General features: G+C 42.0%; 2 protein-coding genes across 5 annotated transcripts; both read right to left on the bottom strand.

Annotated features, from left to right (window-relative positions):
- Positions 1-2,616: 2,616 nt before the first annotated feature.
- On the bottom strand, positions 2,617-13,112 carry fam83fb (family with sequence similarity 83 member Fb). 2 transcript variants are annotated; one of them, XM_084077167.1, is made up of 6 exons: positions 12,715-13,112; positions 11,986-12,194; positions 6,385-6,552; positions 5,435-5,556; positions 3,580-4,340; positions 2,617-3,013 (listed from the first exon to the last, which is right to left on the bottom strand). In XM_084077167.1, exons 1-6 carry the CDS (start codon positions 12,992-12,994, stop codon positions 2,964-2,966), a joined length of 1,590 nt encoding a protein of 529 aa, XP_083933293.1. In that variant the 5' UTR covers positions 12,995-13,112; the 3' UTR covers positions 2,617-2,963. The 2 variants fall into 2 exon arrangements, with proteins under 2 accessions (XP_083933293.1, XP_083933294.1); XM_084077168.1 differs by having other exon boundaries at positions 12,721-13,112.
- A 3,596-nt stretch (positions 13,113-16,708) lies between these two features.
- grap2b (GRB2 related adaptor protein 2b) lies at positions 16,709-22,187 on the bottom strand. Of its 3 annotated transcripts, none has more exons than XM_084081480.1 (7): positions 22,062-22,187; positions 21,342-21,429; positions 20,320-20,411; positions 19,642-19,761; positions 18,393-18,561; positions 17,607-17,675; positions 16,709-17,037 (listed from the first exon to the last, which is right to left on the bottom strand). In XM_084081480.1, exons 2-7 carry the CDS (start codon positions 21,417-21,419, stop codon positions 16,852-16,854), a joined length of 714 nt encoding a protein of 237 aa, XP_083937606.1. In that variant the 5' UTR covers positions 21,420-21,429; positions 22,062-22,187; the 3' UTR covers positions 16,709-16,851. The 3 variants fall into 3 exon arrangements, with proteins under 3 accessions (XP_083937606.1, XP_083937608.1, XP_083937607.1); XM_084081482.1 differs by having other exon boundaries at positions 22,058-22,087; XM_084081481.1 differs by lacking the exon at positions 22,062-22,187 and adding an exon at positions 21,756-22,019.
- Between the last annotated feature and the right edge of the window lie 265 nt (positions 22,188-22,452).

Here is a 22,452-nt window from a genome sequence, read left to right as displayed (position 1 = left end):
TGCAACACGTTGTAGACGGGGCCATGTGTGTCAACTAGTATTCACAGCGCTGGAAAGTAAATTTGTGTATAGTATGTTCTCATCTCTAAAGCTTTAACAAGAGCCGTTGCTTTTTGTCTAGATGCCCGTCCACTGTATTTGCTTTATATGAATACAGGACACTAAAGGAAACAGCCAGCATGTGACTTCCCACAAGTCATGTCTGGGCTATTAACAGAGAGCCATGCACAGTTTCCTCTCAGCTCTCTCAACTTACAGCTATCAACATAGCCCGACTTCTGTCCAGTATTTGATCAAATACATGATGGTGATAAAGTAAGCATACTCTGTATATATAAGGACTGTCCACTCTTCCCATGAAATAGGCTCCACTGGGTGAATCCAGGTGAGAGCTATTGTAAACTAATTGACTAATTGATGATTGATTAAATTAAACCCATTTTCATCATGAGAAGCAGATGAAGCATGGAAGGAGACAGGTTTTAAGATGGATCTTTAAGCTATGAGACAGTGAAGACGGATGTTGCGAAAGATGCAACTGAATGGTAGTCTTTTTTTAATTCTAAGTATTATCAGGCACATGGAAGATGTCATTAGTCATTTGTACTGACGGGGTGAAGACAATGTCACCTTCTACCATCTGTCAATGTCATCATATCTCTGACAACTTGTCACACAGAGCTTTGACTGATTGTGTCTTCTTCAAATATGCTTAGTATATCTTTAAATATACGGCTCTCTATAACATGGTAGTGTGGCCTTTGATTGATTAATGCACCCATTTCAGATACATGTTTGACATTAGAAATTAGGATCCTGTTTTTGCCATGAATCCTGACACCTGTGTTTCCAGTTGAAAACCCAGTGAAACCATCATGCATGGTCTCACTTCCTCTTTCTTTCAATGAATGACGTGTGTGATGTTTATATTGCAACTTTGGTACAATGCCTGCTATATAATGGGCATTCAATAAAAGTGTCATTGTCTGGCTGATAAATGGATGTAATATAAATAATCTGGGATGATGTTTAACTACAACAGGATCTCCAACTTTAACCTCCCTGACAAATCCTAAAAGAGAAAACTGTGGTTGGCATGATGACAATAAGACTTTAATTGCTTAGATCCTGAGATACTGTTTAGTGCTGGTGCTAAGCTTAAGTCAAACTTGAAGTCAGAGGTAGATGGTTTAATGACTGTACAGTATATAAACACCATGATATGGCCCAGGATTACAGCCATGGATTAATTTGAGATTTGTAAACAATGTGGCACATTGACCTATACACATTGCTGTCTAGGCATGGTTGAAAAGGTGGATAGTTAGATAGATATATATAGAGCAAGAAGTTGGCAACAACTGCAAGTCAGTGGTAAGATAAAGTAATATATGATCAATTCTGGTGAGCATCAGTGGAGTGCATTTAATGTTTCTCATAGCGTGCCTGGGCCTCTTTCTGCTATTTCTGACTTCCTGTTTCGGTGTTGCGCCACACTTCCCCCTCACCCTCCTCCCTCTCACACTTGTTACCGGCACAACATCAACAGTTCCTCTTTGAGGTTACAGTTGTTGACAACACACCCAGAGAGAGAGAGAAAGAGAGAGAGAGAGAGAGAGAGAGGGGCTATAAATGCTATCATACCAGAGCTTCCTCTGTGCAGCTTAGCTCACTCAATAAAATGCAAAGATCATTCAAATGCAGTTAATTATTATCATAGGTGCATGTAAAACTATAGATCACCACTGGGTGGCACTTTACTCACATTGAGTCATGCTTCTGGTAACTCATTCAACTGAGCAATCCTGAAGGGATGATCGTATGATGCTACACCCAGTGCAGAAGCGGGCTTCCTTGACAAAGAATCTAAAAAAAGCCTGAGTTTGATTTTATGGCTCAGATTGACAGAGCTCTTGATACAGTGTTTGAACGTGTGTGACAGTGTTGATTTCGTCGACTAACTAAGCTATGATGACTAAAACTAAGACTAAATATATTGTCAATTTCATCAACAAATAAAAACTAGACTAAAATGTTGGGGAGGGACTAGTGGAGAAGAGATACAGTAGGACTAAAAGACATGTAATTTTACATTTGGTTGCGCTCGGCGTTACGCTCTGAAAATAGCAGATATACAAGCTCACAATGTGTCGCAGCGCGACGCGTTGTGAGCTTGTAGATCTGCTATTTTCAGCATGCAAAGTGTAAAATCAGCCATTACGACACCATCAAGGCCGGCCAAAATACATTTTAGTCGACTAAATCAACTGTAGATTTAGTCGACTAAAACTAGACTAACAGTTAAACATTTCAGGTGACTAAAATATGACTAAAACTAAATAGAATTTGATTCAAAAGACTATGACTAAAACTGATCAAAATTTGCTGTCAAAATCAACACTGGTGTGTGATATTGAGAAATGACAGCGTTTTGATCCTTAACAACTTAGTAAACCCTCTGCACTTAGTAAATTGGACCCGAGTTGTCTCTGTACTTGGACCCCCCACTCCAAATCTCTTGTGAGTTTGTAGATTTGTTTTTGTATTTGTATGATTTAAAAAATATATATATAACCAACAAATACTTCATCATGCTTTGAAATGCAACCATTTTGATTTGACCCTTTTATTGAGAAGAATTCATCAAAATTCAAAGAACAGTCATCTCACCTCTAGTACATTGGTTATTGACTTGCCGTTAAGACTTTGTCATCAAAAAATCCAGAGCATCACACTCCAACACTTGGAAGCCTGTACATTCACTTGGTCACAGAAAACTGCTTTCTTAGTAGCAGCAGGTTTGTTATTTAAAATACATTCACCTGAAGTATTTACAATATTGCACAATTTAAAAGGTTATGTAAGTTTCAAGGAAAACCTTTTATTGTTTATTTCTCAGAGTACGCGGCCCCATCCTGTAATTACAAACCGGTTGGACCACATACTGTATCCAGGTGTTTGGCTCAGGACTGGGCACAGCCTGATTTCTTCGATTTTTTCCGACTCTTTACACCTGTGACAAAAAGAGAAATGACAAGATTAATCTATTTACCATAGAGACTGGTGCTGAGGGGGGGTGTACGTGGTTCCAATGAGGGAAACGTTAAACTCAAGTAAATTCACAAATAAATAATCATGGGCTTCACTCCAAAACTCTACATATGGCTCACACATTTCATACACAATGTTGCAATACTAGCTTACTTTTTAAAACAGTGTTTAACCCATTAAAACCAGGAAAGTATGTGTGTCATTTTAGATTTTAGCTATATACTATATATAGCAACATACATTTTTCAGAAAACTCATTTAGATTTTGATTTAGAACATTTCTTTAGAACTAGTAAAAAAATAATAGCAGATATACAAGCTCACAGTGTGTCACTTCGTGCCGCTCTGCGAGCTTGTACATCTGCTATTTTTTAACATTTTTGAAAAATATTGAAAGTGTTTGAAAAATGTAGAATAATTTTTCTTTTTCTTTTTTACACAAATCTTCTCTTCTGGGGGTCCCTCCCTGGCACAAAACATTTTTGGAACATGGAATGAAAGGTCTCAAATATTCAGCCTCTGACTTACTCTCAGTGTCCTCCTGTGCAGTGTTGACAGTCTGCATGGAGTCAGTCTTTGGGCCCATTTTAGCGGACTTCTTGCTTCTCCACTTAGCATTCGGCCCTTTCACCATCACCTCGTCACTGTACTCGTCCACCTCGATCCTATTGGGATCTATTGATGTGGGGGTGGGGCACGGGCTACCTGCCGGAGTGTTCCTAGAGGATGACCTCCACTTGGTGAATCTCTGCTTCAGCGTAGGCCGCGACTTCTTATCTGCAGTGACGTCATTGGGTTGCATGGAGCCAAAAGGAAGCTCTCCTTCTGAGGACAATGAAGTCAATTTATCACCAGTTCTCTCGCTGCTGGTTGCCCGCATCCTTTCCGCATACGTGTCCTCGGGAAGACCCGCTAGGGCTGTCGCTCCCCTTTCCATAGTTCCCTGTAAAGACCTACTCGGCCGCGGGGGGTCTCCAAACACCAGGAAGTATTTGGGGTTGTGGTATTTGTGCGCCGGCACCTGGAGTCCTCCAGCTTTCCTCGAGTCTCCTAAGCTGACCTGAAAGCGGGATGTGGTGGCGGGTAGAGGCGGGCGCTTGGCTGATGCTTTGGACTGAACGGCGCCGGGCGTCACCTTTCCGGGCGAGTTGACGTGAAACTCCTTGTAGAGGTCCAGTTCGTCAGAGATGGCGTAGAGCTCGCGAAAGTCCCTGTCGTAAACGTCCACCACCTGCCCCGTCATGACGGTGATCATGTTCCGGTCCATGCGAGACGTACACCAGGAGAAACTGGGAGGGGAGACAAGGTATGCATAGAGACATAAACACCTGAATGTGAAACAAGCTCATGCAAAGATAAAGTTCCACAAAAAAGTATACTCCCAATGTCAGTTACTGGTATTCAATTGATGTTAAAATTCATACCCCAGGCCCCCCCCCCCCACCGGCACATACACAAACACACACACACGCACGCATGCATGCACGCGCGCACACACGCACACACACACACACACACACTACTATATGTGCCTAAGGTGGAGAAAACTTTATATTGCATGTTTGTATACTGGATGTATGATCTTAACTAGGGCTGTCGCAATCATTGCACCACCGCAAAACAGCAGTGTCAGTGGTGTCATGAAACCCACAGGAAGGGGGGGGGGGCAACCACCAAAAACAAACAACAAAAGTTTTATTAAAGTTTAATTAATGGAGATGTTGAAACCCTGTTCACATTATAGCAGCATAAATGCTACCGTGCAAGATTGGGTGTATGGAAAAAACATACTGAAAAACTATGCAGTGATAATTGCTGCAACCATTAAAATAGTGATCCTGGTGCCAATTTAAACATGTTCTACTTTTTGTCATTGAAAAGTCCTCTGTTGTGCTCTGTGAGATTGGGCGTCTGTTTTTAGCACTTTTGCAAGGTCATGTGAATTGAAAACAATGGGAATTTCCAAAATGTGCAGCAGCACGCGAACATGACGTGTGTGGACTGGAGAGACTGCTTCATAATGTTAATTTAACACTTTTATAAAGGTTGGCCTAAATAGTAAAGGCACTTATAAGTAGGTCCAGATGAAACAGCATTTTAAGAATATATAACTTCCATATCGTGACATATTTCTGAGTGAAACGGGATAGGGAGGTGTTGAGCGGAATTTGATTTGGATGCACACGCACACGCGCGCGCGCGCACACACACACACACACACACACACACACACACACACACACACACACACACACACACACACACACACACACACACACACACACACACACACACACACACACACACACACACACACACACACACACACACACACACACACACACACACACACACACACACACACACACACACACGGTCTCACCTGTAGGAGCCAAACATGACTTTGTCCCCATCTACCAGCATATACTTATTACAGACTGAACCAGGGAGTCTACCAAAGGACAGTCCAAGGCCAGTTCCAAGTAGCGTTCTGACCCGGATGTTCTGGAAGAACAAACAGTTACAATCACTACACACACAATCACTCCTAATGCAGGTACCCACGCTACAAAAACAATTAGCTTGCATCTCAATATTTCATCTTTTTATGTTTTTTCATAATAAATACATCACACAAAAAAACTACTACACAGGAGCCGAGATACAGGATTTTTAAGTAATAAATTAACCAGGAAGTGAATGGAGCAGTACATCTTTGGATCACGTTATCTCCTGGTTCTGTGTGAGAAAAAAAAAGAGGATTCTGCCAATGTGAGCCCTGGCAGAATTCGACGAGTTAACTCGACCATGGCAGTCAATGAGTTAACAGGAGCTTGTCACTAAATAATAACTACATTGGATCCACTGGAACACAGGTTATTCTTTTCCATTTCCTGAAGAGTAATGTGTTTCTGGACAGACATGCTAAGCTACAACTACAAGTGACAAATATGCAAGGTAATGAAAGGTGCTTTGGATAAAGGCATCCAAGCCCAAAAGAAGGCTATATACTTTGACTATTTGATAATAGCTGATCTACAAGCTCACAACATGTCGCTCTGCAAAGCGTTGCGACCCGTTGTTCCTGGCACAACTTATTTTCACATGCGGGTCCCGGGACAAATACATATTAATCTGGGGGTCCTTGACATGAAAAGGTTTGAGAACCAATGGTTTAAACAACATTAGGAAGCAAGTCCAAATAAGCAACTCAACTTTAGAAACAAGCCCAAAAAACTGAAGGCCGCAACTACCAATATTCACAAACACCTTCACAGAAAAACAAGCCCAAAGTCGCTTATAATAAGTGGACATGGCAACACTGCCTCTTACCCGAAGGTGCTGGGCACCGATCTGCAGCCTGGAGCACATGTCCAGGAAGTGTGGCATGCCTTGCACATCCAGCAGGATGTAGACGGGCACGGAGCGACGCCAGGCCGCATCCATCAGGTCCTGTAGGATCTGTAGGTCTGTCAGCAGGTCCATCACGATGGCAATCACCTGGGAGTGACAGGTTTTATAATTAATGTCCATAGAATTATTATAATTAGAGACAACACAGACTTCAACATGTCTTTTAGTTGAACATGTTGAGTGGTGGCAGACTCCAATGACAGTGTGAACGTATCCCCAATTATATGGCAAAATACTGTATAAAGGAATGTGGTAATAACTCCGTTTGCCTACTTGAAACTAATGTATCATAGAAACAACGAACGAGAAGCAACGACAAAATGTGTTTTCCTTAAAGGAGCACTTCACCCATTTTCAACCGTATCTTCATATAATTGGTGGACTATGGACAGTTGAGAAACCTACCTACCAATGACATAATCAATGGGAAATCCAAGCTTTTAGAAGCTACAGCCTTTCTCTTGCTGGAAAGTTATAATGCTGAAATAGAAGCCATTGTTCTTGCATTAAAAAAAATGAAATCTTGTTTGAAATGATCAAACCTGCCTACCGATTATGTCACTGCGGTACCCGTAGGCAGGTTTCTGAACTGTCCACAGCCCTCCCCTGAGACACAGAGTGAGTAGACAGAAATAGTGCCATCTTATAATGATCAGCAGTGAGGACCAATTATATGAAGATAGGGTTAAAGTGGTGGGTGAGTGGTCCTTTAAGTTTTGAGCAGACCTCCTGACAAGGACCTGACATCTTCAGTTTAAATTCCAATTAAGAAGACAAGTAAGAGACGGCTTGGTGTGCTTGCTAAACTGCTAGTGTTAGTGTCATGAAGTGAAGAATCTATAAATAAAATACAACATAACTGTTGTGTGTGTTTGTTTGGGTGTGAGTAAATAAAATAAAATAATAGAGATGATTTCCGTCTGTGAAGCCCATGCCAACTGAGGACTTTGTATGTTCCTTTAAAAAGCACAAGGGTCCTGAAGCGGAATGAACTGGCACTTTGTTTGTAAAGGGCACTTGGTTGGGTTACTTTCTTTAGCCAGCAAACAAAGGAACTATAGTGGAAGCTAGTGAAGCTAAGCTGAATGGGAACCTTACAGCAGCTCAGGCACCAGGAACTTTAACACAGCTGTGCTTACTGGCGAGGCTCCGGTCCCTCAATGTGTGTAACCAGTATGGAGCCAGTGTCCTAGGACCTATTCTTTGCTGTTTTTGTTTGGGGGGGGGGGGGGGGGGGGGCAATGCCAACAAAACGGATGCTAACAAACTGAGTGAGCTGGTGAGGAAGGCAAGTTGGAGATGGACAATCTGGAGGTGGTTGTGGAGGGCAGGATGAGGATGAAGTTGGGCTCTATCCTGCTGAATCCCTCTCATCCCTTCTAAGGTGTACTAGTGGGGATGAGCAGCAAATCATCCTCCCCATTTATTGATAGGATATACATGTTAACTCAGTCAGGCCTCCATATGTCTAGTGTTGTGTCAGACTTGTTAAATTACATTTTTATTCTTCTCTCTCTACTCCTACCTGTACCTATTCTGTGTTTCATGCTTACTGCTGTTGCTTCTATGACACCTGAATTAGAGCATCAGCAACTCACTGAGTTAAATGAACACTGAGGATTTTACAGGACAGAGTGCTGCATGGAAAACATGACTCTTAACTTTGTAACAAATGCTCTTGTCTCACAGAATGCTAACACAGCTCCCCACCAGTGTGTCATTGGAGAAGAATGTGACGTGGTGCAGACGCAGGCCGTGACCTGTAAACAGTAGCACACTGTCACAAATCACTGCTATACTTAATGGAAATACAGAACTACAGAACACGCAATATAAACAAAACACTACCCAGAAAAACACTAGTAATATCTGTGTTGTGCGACAAGCGGCATAGTACTGTCGCTATAGTGGTCCAACTGGTCATTCAAGATATGTTATCTCTGATGTATGTGTGTGTGTGTGTGTGTGTGTGTGTGTGTGTGTGTGTGTGTGTGTGTGTGTGTGTGTGTGTGTGTGTGTGTGTGTGTGTGTGTGTGTGTGTGTGTATGTGTGTATGTATGTGTGTGTGTGTGTGTGTGTGTGTGTGTGTGTGTGCGTGTGCGTGTGTGTTGAATATAATTTGTAAGGGAGAATCAATTACCCTGAAAGGCATTGGCATTGTGCCATGGAGCCACGTACACAAACTGACTTTCATATTTCCTTGTGTGCTCCTTGTGTCAGCAATGTGGGAACACCTTGCAGGTATGAACAACAGCAGGCGGAAGAAAGCCATTCCCCAATGGTCGTGTTAACATGTAAGCCTCCGTAGGTATTAGTGTGTTATGTAATATTCTTTACACATTGTATATTTATCACAGACCCAGCCTTTATTTGCCCTGAGTGAGGGCAAATAAGTTGACAGAGTGGGCGATAACTTCCATATTTTCTCCATATCTTCTCTAGGGGTCATACTGTACAGTTGAGCTGACCAATCAGCACAGCTAAATTGCCACTGCGGGCTGAACTGGCACTGCAAACGACCTCGGCCGTCTGTGTGTGTGAGTGCGTTTGTGCGTTTGTGTGTGCGTGTGTGTGTGTGTGTTTGCATCTACTGTATGTTAACATGAAGATCAAGGGGCAGTGTAAGCAGAATGTTAGAGGCAAATATGAACAATTGCTATAATGAATATACTGTGTGATATAGTACACACACACACACACACACACACACACACACACACACACACACACACACACACACACACACACACACACACACACACACACACACAATGCACACTTTTTAAATAGAGGGGGAAATCATATCTAAACCAAGTCTGCAGCTCCAGGCAATACAGTGTATTCAATCAAGCTACCAAAAAAAGTTATTAGTAGGCCTGGGCACTTTATCGATATTATATCGGCATTGTGATATGAGACTATATCGTCTGGTACTTTGTATAAAAACAAAAAATCCTGACATGGCATAAGTATAGTCTTTTCCTAGTTTCACTTACTTAAGCCCTATTTTTTTCATTCAAACGTTTCAGAAAACAGCAGACCTATACAAGCTCACAACACTTTGCATCTCGACATGTTGTGAGCTTGTAAATCTGCTATTGATAAAATATCGTCACAATACCATATTACGCGGTCGGGTGGCGCAGTGGTAAAGTTCCTGCCCAGTGCCACTACCGCAAAGGTGTTGGGTTCGAATCCACCGTGGTGCATTCGGCTTTGTAAAGCGTCTATGCTATGCAAACACACTTGGCCCGTGTTTGGGGGAGGGAAGCTGGGCAGAGAGGGTGATAATTGTTACGGCACGTAATCCTACGGGGGTGGGGTGGCACCGGTCAGCGGGGAGTGTTGGGTGGGAGGAGTAGAACGAAGGCTCTACGTCCTCCCGGTGGAGGCTCCTCACTGGTAGGGGAGTCAGTAGGATACAACAGCAGTGACACCGACAACACAAAGAATGTGTGTGGGGATGAATCAATTGGCATAATGACTAAGTTGGGTAGAAAAGAGGGGAAAAAGCAAAAAAATAAAAACAATACAATATTACAATATCAATATCAGGGTAATTGGTAAAAAATATGATTATATTGTATTATTTCCAATATCGCCCAGCCATAGTTATTAGTATCAAAAATGTCACCGGGTGTAGTGAAATCCTGAGTGTGTAACTCTGAGAGAGTACAAATGTAACCAAATGGACCCGTAATTAACCATGAGGATTTTACTGTGTAAATATCCTGGTTGTTATTCAGACATCATTGAGGGTTGCCTCCTGACTGCCATAGTGATCCTGTTTGCCAGGTTATGACACATGTTGAGCTGGACTTTCCCCTACCAAAAGCTGAGGAGAGGAAGGCATGGAGAGGCTGAGAGATGAGTGTGGATTGGAAGAATGGAAAATGGGATGTCTTGACAGATGGAAGGAAACAGAGATGGTGGAAAAACAGGACGGAAGGACAAGGGGAAAGATGTGATGTGATTTTAAAAATGGAGCACAATGACAACAAAAGACGAGATAACACAAAATCAACTGCAAAACATCTGTAATTGGCATGATCCCATATCCTAAAAGCTATGCCTTCCTACATGGCCTTGTTTGCACAGAGGGAGGCTGAGGGAGCCACACAGAGCCTGCCACAGCGTGCATGTCAATGGAAGGAACAAATGACTCAGCTAGTACTGTCTACAAGCAAAACGTTACTACGGGCAACTCAAATGATGATTACATTTCTACTTATTTAAACACATACCACACACAGGCACCATACACTTTATATTATTACGATTTCACACACAAACATAATAATATTATTATGTACACATAAATGCATGCGCGCAAGCACACGCACATGCACGCACACGCACACGCACACACACACACACACACACACACACACACACACACACACACACACACACACACACACACACACACACCTCTAAAGCAACAAAGGCATTATTCCTAATCACTCAAATAATCACTTACACTTTCAGTTTACTACTGAGCCTTGTTCAAGTGATAATTCTTAAAATACAAGTGGTGGTTGAGGACAAGGTTCATTGGGTTGGGTCCTGATTAGCCTGGATCAAGAAGACTATCAGAGATATATTTTATAGTCTGACTTTGATGATGATATGATAGTCTTTTTTTTTTTTTATATATAATTTTTATCCCACGATTTTGTAACCCTTATTTTTCACCCGGTGCCAATTTTCTAAGTGATCCTGGGCACTACACTCCCCTCACCAGCCTAGGGAGGCCAGGGCCGAGCTCATGCCTCCTTCAATGCATGAGAGCCAACTGACCTTCTTGTCATCTGACAGGAGGGAGTTTCCCTGGTTGGACGTAGCGCGTGGAAGGAACACGTTATTCCAACCAGTTCCCTTCCCCTCCATCAGGCGCCCCGGCTGTCATGGGGGAGGAGTTTAGTGACCAGGATTACTACATGTTTTTGTGAGGGTATCAACTACCCTGAGAGACACGGGGAGAACATGCAAACTCCACACAGAGTAGGCCCTTTCGCCAGTCTTGATCCAAGGTTAGGTTGGGATCATCCCTGTGGTCACATGCTGATGGAGCAGTGGAGTGTGTTACACTCTTCGTTAATACATCTTAATACTTATTTAACTATACAAATTTAACTGGTTCCTGTAGTATAGCCTCTCTCTCTTCACTTATTCAATCAAATAGGCTCATCATTTAATATTCTCACTTTCACACACGTTTTCAACTCACTCACATAGGAATGCACAGGCAGGCCATAAATATTGGCCGCCTATATCTATTCATGTCTGTCTGTCTGTCTGTCTTCTGTCATGCATTCATTGCATAATGTTTTTTACTTTCGTATAGATATGCAAATGTAAAAATCGATAAAATACATCTATGATATGAATAAAATAGAATATGTATGCATGTATGCATGCATGCATGTATGTCTACTATCTATGACGCGCGCGTGGGCACTATTCTCAGCACCACACACACACACACACACACACACACACACACACACCTCACCTCACCTTGTTGGCCTCTTGGATGAGGCGACGCACCACCTCTTTGATGTGAGGTCCATTGTCCTTGGGTGGGTGTGTGTGCACTGCCACCCGGGTCACCCCTTTGAAGAAGCCGCCACTGGGCCACCCGTTGTCCAGAAGTGGCACCTCAGTGTCCGAGAGCTGCGGCCAGTAAGTAGAATGGAGCCCAGAATCCCCTTTAACACTGTTGGCTTCTGTCAGTGGTGGAAAGTAGATTTACTTAAGTACTGTACTTAATTAAGTACAGGTTTGAGGTACTTTTACTTTACTGGAGTATTTCCAATTTTCTATACTTTTACTCCACTACATCTCAGAGTCAAATATTGTACCTTTTACTCCACTACAATTATTAGAAAACTTTAGTTACTAGTTACTTTGTAGATTTGGATTATTATTACAAAACATACATGTAGCCACTTCAGCCCTATACAATTTAAAAAAAGATTTGTTATACATTTTTATACATTTGAAACCTGTAAAATGGGGACATTCTGCATAATGAGTACTTTTACTTTTGGTACTTTAAGTATATTTTGATACTAATACTTTTGTACTTTTACTCAAGTATCATTTTGCATTCTGGGACTTTTACTCATAACAAGAGTATTTCTACATTGCAGTATTGACACTTTTATTTAAGTAAAACATACGGACAAACAAACACACTCGGTCACTTGTTGGAGCGGCTGGCACCGCTCAAAAAAATATGAGTACTTTTACCACCACTGGCTTCTGTGGTCCCAGGGGTGGCTTGTTCCTCCACAGCCTTGTACTCCTGGAAGACACTCCTGATCCACTTGAGTTCCCTGGCGGACAGAAAGTCTGTCACCTTGTCCTCTTTAAGGAGCGTTTTGAAGGCACCGTCCCCGTTCCTCAGCAGTTCCTCCAGGGCGACGCGGTGCTCCTCGCTGTAGTAGAACTCAGGTTTAGACTCCGGGACCTTGGCGTTGATGATGTGGTCGTCGTCCAAACACATGAGCTGTGAGTCGGCCATGGCTGGAACTGTGAGTGGAACCACCCCACCCGAAGGGAATACCGATAGATAGACGACCTTTGACAACAACTGTCACTTTCATTTACAAGTGTAAAGTAGGCTATAGCATGACGTTTAAAAGGTGGGACCGTTCAGGGACGGGACGTTTCTTACCTGTCTGTATTCCTGGAGGATAACCGGAAAACTCGCCCCAAAACACGCTCGCCCCCATTTTCTTTCGTGGACCATGTTGTTCTTGTATTCTTGTATTTGTTTTACGGATAAGGTTAGAAATACGTTTAGGGTTAGGCATAGTTTTACTGAGGTTAAGTTTAGGAACAAGGCTAGGTTTAGGCATAGTTTACTGAGGTTACGTTTAGGAATACCAGGTGAATACTGCTGGATTTGCCACGGGGCGACTGTGTTTTGGGGCGATTGTTTTGGTAATATGTCTTGGAGGAGTGGGGGCGTGGTAGAGCAGTGATTTGTTCACTTGTGTGGTGGTACGGGAAAGCCTCTGTCTTTGGTGTTTCGACCAAGTGGGCGTGGTTTTGAGGCATAGTTTAGGCATAGAGGCATATAAACACCAAAGAAAGAGGAGTTCCGTGGTGGTACAAGTTGTCTGTTTGTAACTCTGGTGCAGTGGTGGAAAGTAAGTAAGTAAGTACATGTACTCAACACTTAAGTACAATTTTGAGGTATTTTTTACTTCAGTCCAGTGATTCCAATTTGAAATACTTTTACTTCTACTCCAACAGAAGTGTCATACTCAACCCAATAACCCATAGATAACCTAAGGCAAAAATGTAATCCCTTTGGTCTGGTCATTTCTGTCCCTTGATTAACAAACAATGTTGTCTATTTGGATCGTTTGTTCTAAAAAGAAAATCACAAACATGATGTAAAACTTGTGTATGCTATTTGCTATTTGCTAACTTGTGTACACATTCCCTATTCTCTGCGTATAGGCCTTTTTAGAATGACTTTAAACCACCCTGCACTTCAGTAACGAAATTGGAGGCACGGTAGGCTAGTCTACTTAAATGTGGTAACCCAGATTAGAACAAAATATGACTCTTTTATGTTTATGTTTTTGTTTTCTTTCTACCTCCCTTTACTTTGAATTCCACATAACATTAGGTCCTCCTACAGTGTGTGGAATCAACCAAATCACATGATTTCAAGGTTAAGTAAAGTAGGCCTATGTGATACTCTTATTCTTGTCCTTGAACTATAGTTGCACTTCCATCACATTATCACACTGCCATTCTTGAGCTGCTTAATGACAATAAGTCTGTTATAGTCTATCAGAACACCATCCCACAACTACCTGCTGAATGTCACAAAGACAAAGGGCTGTTCATTGTCACTCGCAGGCAGCACACGCTGCCTGCACAGCCCTCCGGACAATAAACTCAATTTACTGTAAATCAAACACACATGACATTCATAGCGCTGCCAGAAAAAAGACTCTTTCTTGTCATCTGTAAGCTCAAAGCATGTTCTGTTGCTACTCTGTTCTACATGAGCATGATTTCAAGGAGACGAACACTTCCTCCAAAATACCCCCCCCCCCCCCAGATCTCAACAACAAAGCTATCAAGCAGCACACTATGGCACATCATGACCCTTGGCACAACTCATTCTTCATTCTAAACACTTCATGCCTGCTTTTGCAGGGGTTTTTGTCTCCTCTGCCGTAGCTACACTTAACAAAATACCCCATTCAATGCCATGTATGGCCAATTGGCAATTTATAGGCCTATAGACTAATAGCCCTAAGCCTAGGCCATATGATATATGTACATGACATGTGCAGTATAATAACCTACTTGTTTGCATATACAGTATATTCACAGTAATCCTGTGCATGAGTGAATGTATGTATGTATGTATGGGCCTTTTATTTATATTGCACCTCATTGGAGTGTAGCCTCTAGCCCGGTAAACCTGCGCTCGGGGCCATGTGATTGGCTCTTCCACTTTTTGGTTTCTCCAAAACGCCCACCCAGTGCTTGGGGGCCAGACTGGTCTGCAGAAGACACATGATGATGTGAATTCACGCACCCGGGATGGTTTACCAGGCTAGTCAGCCTCCATAATCATGCTCACCTGAACAGTACTGCACCAGAGTTGATTTTGACTGCAAATTTTGATTTAGTTTTAGTCATAGTCATTTGAATAAAATTGGCATCAAAATGATTTTCACTTAGCTGCATGCCGAAAATAGCCGATCTACAAGCTCACAATGTGTTGTGCTGCGACGCGTTGTGAGCTTGTAGATCCGCATGTTTAGTCTTAGTTTTAGTCATCATGACTTAGTTTTTATTTAGTTTTTGTTTAGTTTTCATCAGTGAAAAAAGGTAGTCGCCCAACATTTTTCATCATAGTTTTAGTTGACGGAATTGTACTGCACATTGCATCACTGTACAGTACGTGTGGCTCAGATAACTGGAGTAAAGTTTGTAATGTTATTGATTGAACTTGTCTAGCAACATGTGACCTAACATGGAATTGTATGGAACTGAATTATCTGACGCCTTGAATTCAACAAACCACAGACCTTTCCAGCTGTCCTCATTCATTAAGAGAGAGACAGTGGGGCGGCAGTGGCTCAGGGGTAGAGTGGCCGGGTAGAGTGAACAGGAAAACCGCAAGGTTCCCAGTTAGATCCCGGGCTGGGGCACTCCCCTAGAGTTAGTGTCGAAGTGTCCTTGAGCAAGACACTGAACCCCTAATTGCTCTCGATGAGCAGGTGGGTGCCTTGCATGGTTTCCTCCGCCATCGGTGTATGAATGTGTGTGTGAATGGGTTAATGGCACAATCAATGTAAAGCGCTTCGGATAGAAGCGCTATATAAATGCACCATTTACCATTAAAATCAAGTATAGGCCTCATCTAGGATGCTATATAAACAAATGTCAAATATACTTTTGTTATGCATTGTACCAAATTGTTTCAAGGCATAGGCCTAGCTTCAGCATTGCACTTCATCACTTACACATGTTTTGGGTAGACTTATTTTAATTACCCAAGAACATAAACTACAATCATTTAGAAAGTAGGCTACCACAATTTATGGAAACAACTATTTAACAGATGTAATTTAATTCCTCACTCGGTGGATATTGCACTTAACCACTTAAGCCCTGTATCAGGGGTCTTCAACAGGGGGTCCGGGACCCCTAGGGGGTCCTCAGAGTTACTGCAGGGGGTCCGCCAAATATTTGTGTGATAGGATTTTTTTTTTACATGAACCACTTGAACCCTAGCATCCATTTTCTGAGGAGAACTTTAGCCAAAAATAGCAGATCTGCTATGTTAGCTTGTAGATCTGCTATTTTTGGCAAAGAGTTATAGGTGTAGAGGGGAAAAAAAGCAGAAGAAGTTTATCTGAAACACAATTTTATACAATATAGAGGGGGTCCCTCCTTCATCCCTATCTCAGCTAGGGGGTGCTTGGTCTGAAAAGGTTGAAGACCCCTGCCCTATATACTTCTCATGACAAATGGCCAATCTATAAGCTCACAATGTATTGCGACGTGCCACGTTGCGAGCTTGTAAATGGGCTATTTCCTGTTATTTTTTTTAATTAAAAAAAAAAAATCGTTTAAATTATATATAATTACATGCCTAAAATGGGGACGCCAGGTTGACTTCAATTTAATGTAATGCCTAATGCTATTTCACTGTACTCTCTCGTATAGAAAATGCATTAAAAATGACATTGTAAAAGATATTTAAAAAATATCAGATTTAAATACCAGATAAAAAAAAACAATATATAAATATATACGTATTTATATCATATTTTGTATACGGTACAGTTTATTCTCTGTATATAATTGAAGTGGTATGCTTGTGTGTGTTCTGTTCTGTTAAACAGGCGTGGTGTAGTTGGAAGGGAAAAGGCCCGTTTTTCCCCGCAGCCTCCCTCTCCACCAGGATGGATCTGAACGCTCTACGACTTCAATGATGTCACCGGCGTTAAAGTCCAGCTCGTCTTTCTCCTCGGCGTTGAAGGCGTACAGAGCTTTCACCTGCTGCATGGCCGGAGCTTTGGGCTGGAGGGGACAGAGCAACACACAGTGAGTGACAGTGAGTGAAGTAAAAGTACTCATTATGCAGAAATGTCCCATTTCAAGTGTTCAAAATGTATAGAAATCTTTTGAAAATAGCAGATCTGCAAGCTCACAACGCGCCGCGTTGTGAGCTTGTAGATCGGCTATTTTCAAATAGCAAAGGTTTAGGCTGAAGTGGTTAATGTATGTTATGTAATAATAATCAAAATCTACAAAGTAACCAGTAAGTAAAGTTTTAAAATAATTGTAGCTGAGTAAAAAGTACAATGTTTGCCTGTGAGATGTAGAGAAGCAGAAGTAAAAGTACTGAAAATTGGAAATACTCCAGTAAAGTAAAAATGGCCCAAAAAATTACTTAAGTACAGTAGCCTACTTGAGTAAATGTACTTAGTTACTTTACACCACGTGCCGCTCGCCGAAAATACCCAATCTACAAGCCCTGTCATTTTCAGCAAGCGACACACAGACAAACGAATGACAGTTACAAATATACCTTAAATATTGTAAATATATATTTATTGTGCCCAATTTTTCAAGATAATTTTACATACCTGTGGTGGCTGAGCCTGTGTAGGACGAGAAGCAGGGACGGGCGGTAGGTTGCCTCTGGGTGCTCTCCCCTATCAGAACACACACACAGCACCCATCAAGGTCAGCAATGTCACCTATCCCAAATCAGCAGCCTACCCGTCAATATCAGGAGAAACTGGGGCAATTCACCTGGGAATCTTTTTATTTTATTTATTTCTTTATCCCACGATTTTTGTAACCCATTTTTTCACACCAGTGCCAATTGCCTAAGCGGAATCATGGGTGCTACTCTCCCTCTGCAAGCCTGGGGAGAGCCCCGAACTCAGCTCATGCTTCCTTCAATGCATGAGGAGTGAGCAGGCCACTTCTTATCACCTGACAGTTGGGAGTTTCCCCGGTAGGACGTAGCGCGTGGAAGGAACACGTTATTCCAACCGGTTCCTTTCCCCTCCATCAGGCGCCCCGGCTGACCCGGGGGAGGCAGTATAGAGACCAGGATTACCACATGTTTTTTGTGAGGGTACCTACCCTAGCCTGGGAATTTTAAGCTTAATTTATACTCCATCGCATCGTGCAATGGAGCACAATGCACGATGGTGACACACACACACACACACACACACACACACACACACACACACACACACACACACACACACACACACACACACACACACACACACACACACACACACACACACACACACACACACACACACACACACACACACACACACACACACTCGGTCCACTTCCACATCATATTCATTAGGTTAATGTATTATTACATCAACAGCAGCAACCACCTGTTGTTCTTCCTCCATATCCAGAAGGAGGAGCCTGGTATGTTTGGAGACAGAGGTGTTCTTGTAGTAATCCACCAGCTGATTGAGAGAGGGGAATTTCTCTGTCCATAGGTGATACTGCCCCCTGCTGGTCCGCAGAACCTTGAAGTGTTGCACGTCTGCCTCGTGCCTGCAATAGAATAGAACATTACTACTTCGCAAACTGGAGGAACCCCCTCTTAACCACATTAAACTAGGTGTCCCTATTGTGGGCATTATAGGCAAACCCAAAAATTGTCAACTGTTATAGTGTTGTAGAAAATGTTCAGGAATAGCGAAAATAGCAGATCTTGAAGGTCGAATATTTTCGCTGTGCGACACCACGATGAAGTATAAAATCTGGCTTAAGTGGTTAAAGTATTTTCTTTTGTGGAGCACTTGGATTGATCAAGGGCCAGGCCTTCCTGAGGGTATAATGGGAATGAGTCTTTGTAGGTACAGTATCATTGGAGAGGAGAGAGAGGTGTCTGAGACTATAGGGCTGGGAGGTATGACTTCAAATCAATATTATTTCAAACTTTTGCCTTGATTACGATTAATGAACGATTATTTAAAGAAATAGTGAATAGCAGACCTATAAGCTCACAACATATTGCGATGCGACGCGTTATGAGCTTGTAGATCGGCTATTTTCACAATTTTTGTAAGACACCACCATTGTACAACAAAGTTTAAAACAGGGTTAAGTGGTTAATCAGACTAGTTGATTATAAAAAAAATCTATCCGAATGTTTCTATGTTGATTAGTCGATACATAAGAAATACCTGAAAATATGTATAGAAAAAAAGTGCTTCTCGACTATTAAGTCGGTTATTGGTTCTAAATATCGGTTTCGATATATTTATGGCTAATTGCCCAGCCCTATCTGAGAGGCTGAGAAGTAGTAACAGTTGCATGCAGGAAAGCAGGGGTGGGTGGCAGGGATTTGCATGCAGAGCTCAGTTCATTAGTACAGTGAGATGGAGGTGAGAGAAAGGTGAGGGACAGAGGAAATAGCTCACCAGACTGTCACTCACCAGCACCACTCCCTTTTGTGGTGGATTGTACGCACACGCGCACACACACACACACACACACACACACACACACACACACACACACACACACACACACACACACACACACACACACACACACACACACACACACACACACACACACACACACACACACACACACACACACACACACACACACACACACACACACCTGACGGAGATGGAGAAGTCTCCAGGTGAGCTCTGGCTGCCCCGAATGAGGAAGGCCCCTGGAGGCTGGTGTATCAACCTTTCTTGAGCATCAGTCCGACTGGCATCCTCCTGGTACCAACTGCAACATAATGGTGGAGTGTGTGTGTGTGTGTGTGTGCGTGCGTGCCCATGAGTGTTTGTATGATATGTGAAAGAGAGAATTTTCAGTAAGTCCTTCATTGTAGTCGATGGATTGTGTTATTCCATCTCTCCATTTCCCCCCCTTTTTTTCTTAGTCTTGTAAGGGAGCATTTTCATTGTTGATCCTGCTTGTACAGTAGCATAATGCACTGCAGCATAAAGTAGATAAAAAGAAAACCTTACTGAAGTATGACAATGCTGTTTTGTTTTGTTTTGTGTCCTGCTATGAGGGTTAAGGCATAACAGGATTCTGTTAAGCTGTAGCTGTCCAAAACAGCTGATCTACGCAAATGTGTGAAATTACCACAGCAGAGTCTGTCACATAAGGTTTTTTTTCAGCTTCACATTCAGAAAATCAGCTTGGGATACCAATTTTATGCTTCCTTATTTCAAGTATCCGGCATTAAAGTGTTGTTTATTCATGTAAGATTATGCTCTTCACTCTTGGTTCATTAAATACTCTCTGCGCTACATTTCTTTTATGTGGGCTGTTTACCTGGGAAGATGCAAGTCAATGTAGTTTTTGGGGACGAAGCCCTCATTCCCGGCACACTCTGCTTTGAACCAGTCATCATTAGTTCCCAGGATCTGAGGAGAGGGACATTTTAAATGACTTTCTTTTGTTTTGTTTGGCGGGGGGAAGGGGGGGGGGTGTAATTTGAAGTTTAATGGCCTTGTCTGATCGAATGAATATCAAATACCAAAATATCAAGCAAATTAAACTGTCCGGGGTGCACACAAAAGTCTGAATAGACGTGAAAATTTGTGTTTTAAATTGAAATTCCCATTTAATAGTATTTTTGCAACATATAAGGGACACATTCTTATATTTATAGTATACTACAGTAGTTCATATCTAAACAATGTCAGTTTCTTTTTTTCCTGTAATTATATCAAAATGACTTAAAATTAGAAGTTCTAAAAAGCCTGTGGGCCCAATCTTGTATGTCGCCTTACCTCTTATGCCTAATAGATTTTGGCATTTCTTACTATTTTGAAAAACATTTGAAAACAGTTCAAATAGCCGATCTACAAGCTCACAACGTGTTATTATTGGCTATTTGAACTACTTTAAAATGTTTTTCAAAATACCGGTAATAAAAAATGCCTGAAAGGTTTAGGCATATGGGGTAAGGCGGCGTGTGTGTGTGTGTGTGTGTGTGTGTGTGTGTGTACACCTAGCGGAATGGAGTAGCACAGTGATGACACAATGAGAGGAGGAAGCTGCTAGTAGCTACATACTGTATTGACATTACTGAGTAACTGAGTACAATACTGGCTTATAAATCTACATTGTAAATGTCTTGCATTATAAACCAGATATACTGTATTTGCAATAATGCCAAAAAGAAGAAAAGTTGGATAGAGTTCACGATATAACTAGACAAAACATACTGTAGGAGCACACAGATGCAAAGCTCACCTGGTTTCTACTACAACCACAGTTAGTCGTGGTTTAACTCGGAACTGTGTGTGTTTGTGTGTGTGTGTATGTGTGTGTTATCTGTGCGTCCATACCTTTATCTGCTCTCCCTTTCTAAAGCTTAGTTCATCGTCAGCTGTGGCGACAAATTCATACTTGGTTGTTGCCTCCATGGCACAAGGACTGAGAGAGAAGAGGAACGGGAAATAGGAGAGAGAGAGAGGGGTGGGGGGACAAGAGCCAGAGTGAGAAGTAGAAAACAGCAAAGGATTGAGCTTAGTTTTAAGTTATAGCGGATACATTTCACTACACACAACAACAACAACAACAAGTTTCTGACACACTGTGTCAAGTATAAAAGCAAACGGTAAATAAAAAACACTTTGAAGAGACCTTTTCAATCATTTTATTTCTCATACTGTAGCATCACACTGTGTTATCAGTCAGCATAACAAGTCCTCATCTTTCATGGGTGACGCTAATACTGTAGATAAGATTTAGGAGATTACCTTCATTCACCGTCTATTTCACGGAACAAGCGGTCCTTGTTCTAGAACACTCACTGTAGCAGGAACAGATTTGCTTTAGAATTTGTATGCATTTCTAAATGACATCCTAATGGTGTAAGAGCAGCTCTTGCCAATGGCACTGAATACAAAAAAAAATCCCCTTTGTTCGTTTGTTGTTTGAATAGTTCTTCAGAACTTAGATTGAGCTTAGATTCTGGCACTGGTATCAGAATAAGTGAATATGTAACAGTTTATCAATAGATCAGTATTAAAGTATGTAATGGACAGAAGCATTGTGCTACTCACCACGCACGCGCTATGTTGTTGTTGAGCCTGTTTTCAGGCAGTTAGCTGAGGGGGTACCAGCTCTGCAGGAGATGCAATGATGCAACGAGTTAACAGGATGTGCTGGTGGCCTGCTGCAACTGCTGCTGCTACTGCAGAACTTGTAAACTTGTATCTCTGCCATGCACGCACACACACACAGTGTGTTTGTGTGTGTGAGAGCTCCATGGAGAGGCGCTGTGCAAAAATATGTATTTATCTCATGAAGTAGTAAACTGAAATTGATTTACGTGGGTGCAGTGGAATTGAGGGGAACATGTTGATTGAGCGTGGTAGCGGGAAATTGCACTTATTGTGTGAAGTTATTTGGTTGGAATGACTCATTCTATTTCCCTGCACACCACTCAAAATG

Source organism: Gymnoscopelus microlampas (genome assembly GCF_963454915.1).
Source record: "Gymnoscopelus microlampas genome assembly, chromosome: 2".
Lineage (NCBI taxonomy): Eukaryota > Metazoa > Chordata > Actinopteri > Myctophiformes > Myctophidae > Gymnoscopelus > Gymnoscopelus microlampas.
This window is presented reverse-complemented; position numbering and strand designations above follow the sequence as displayed.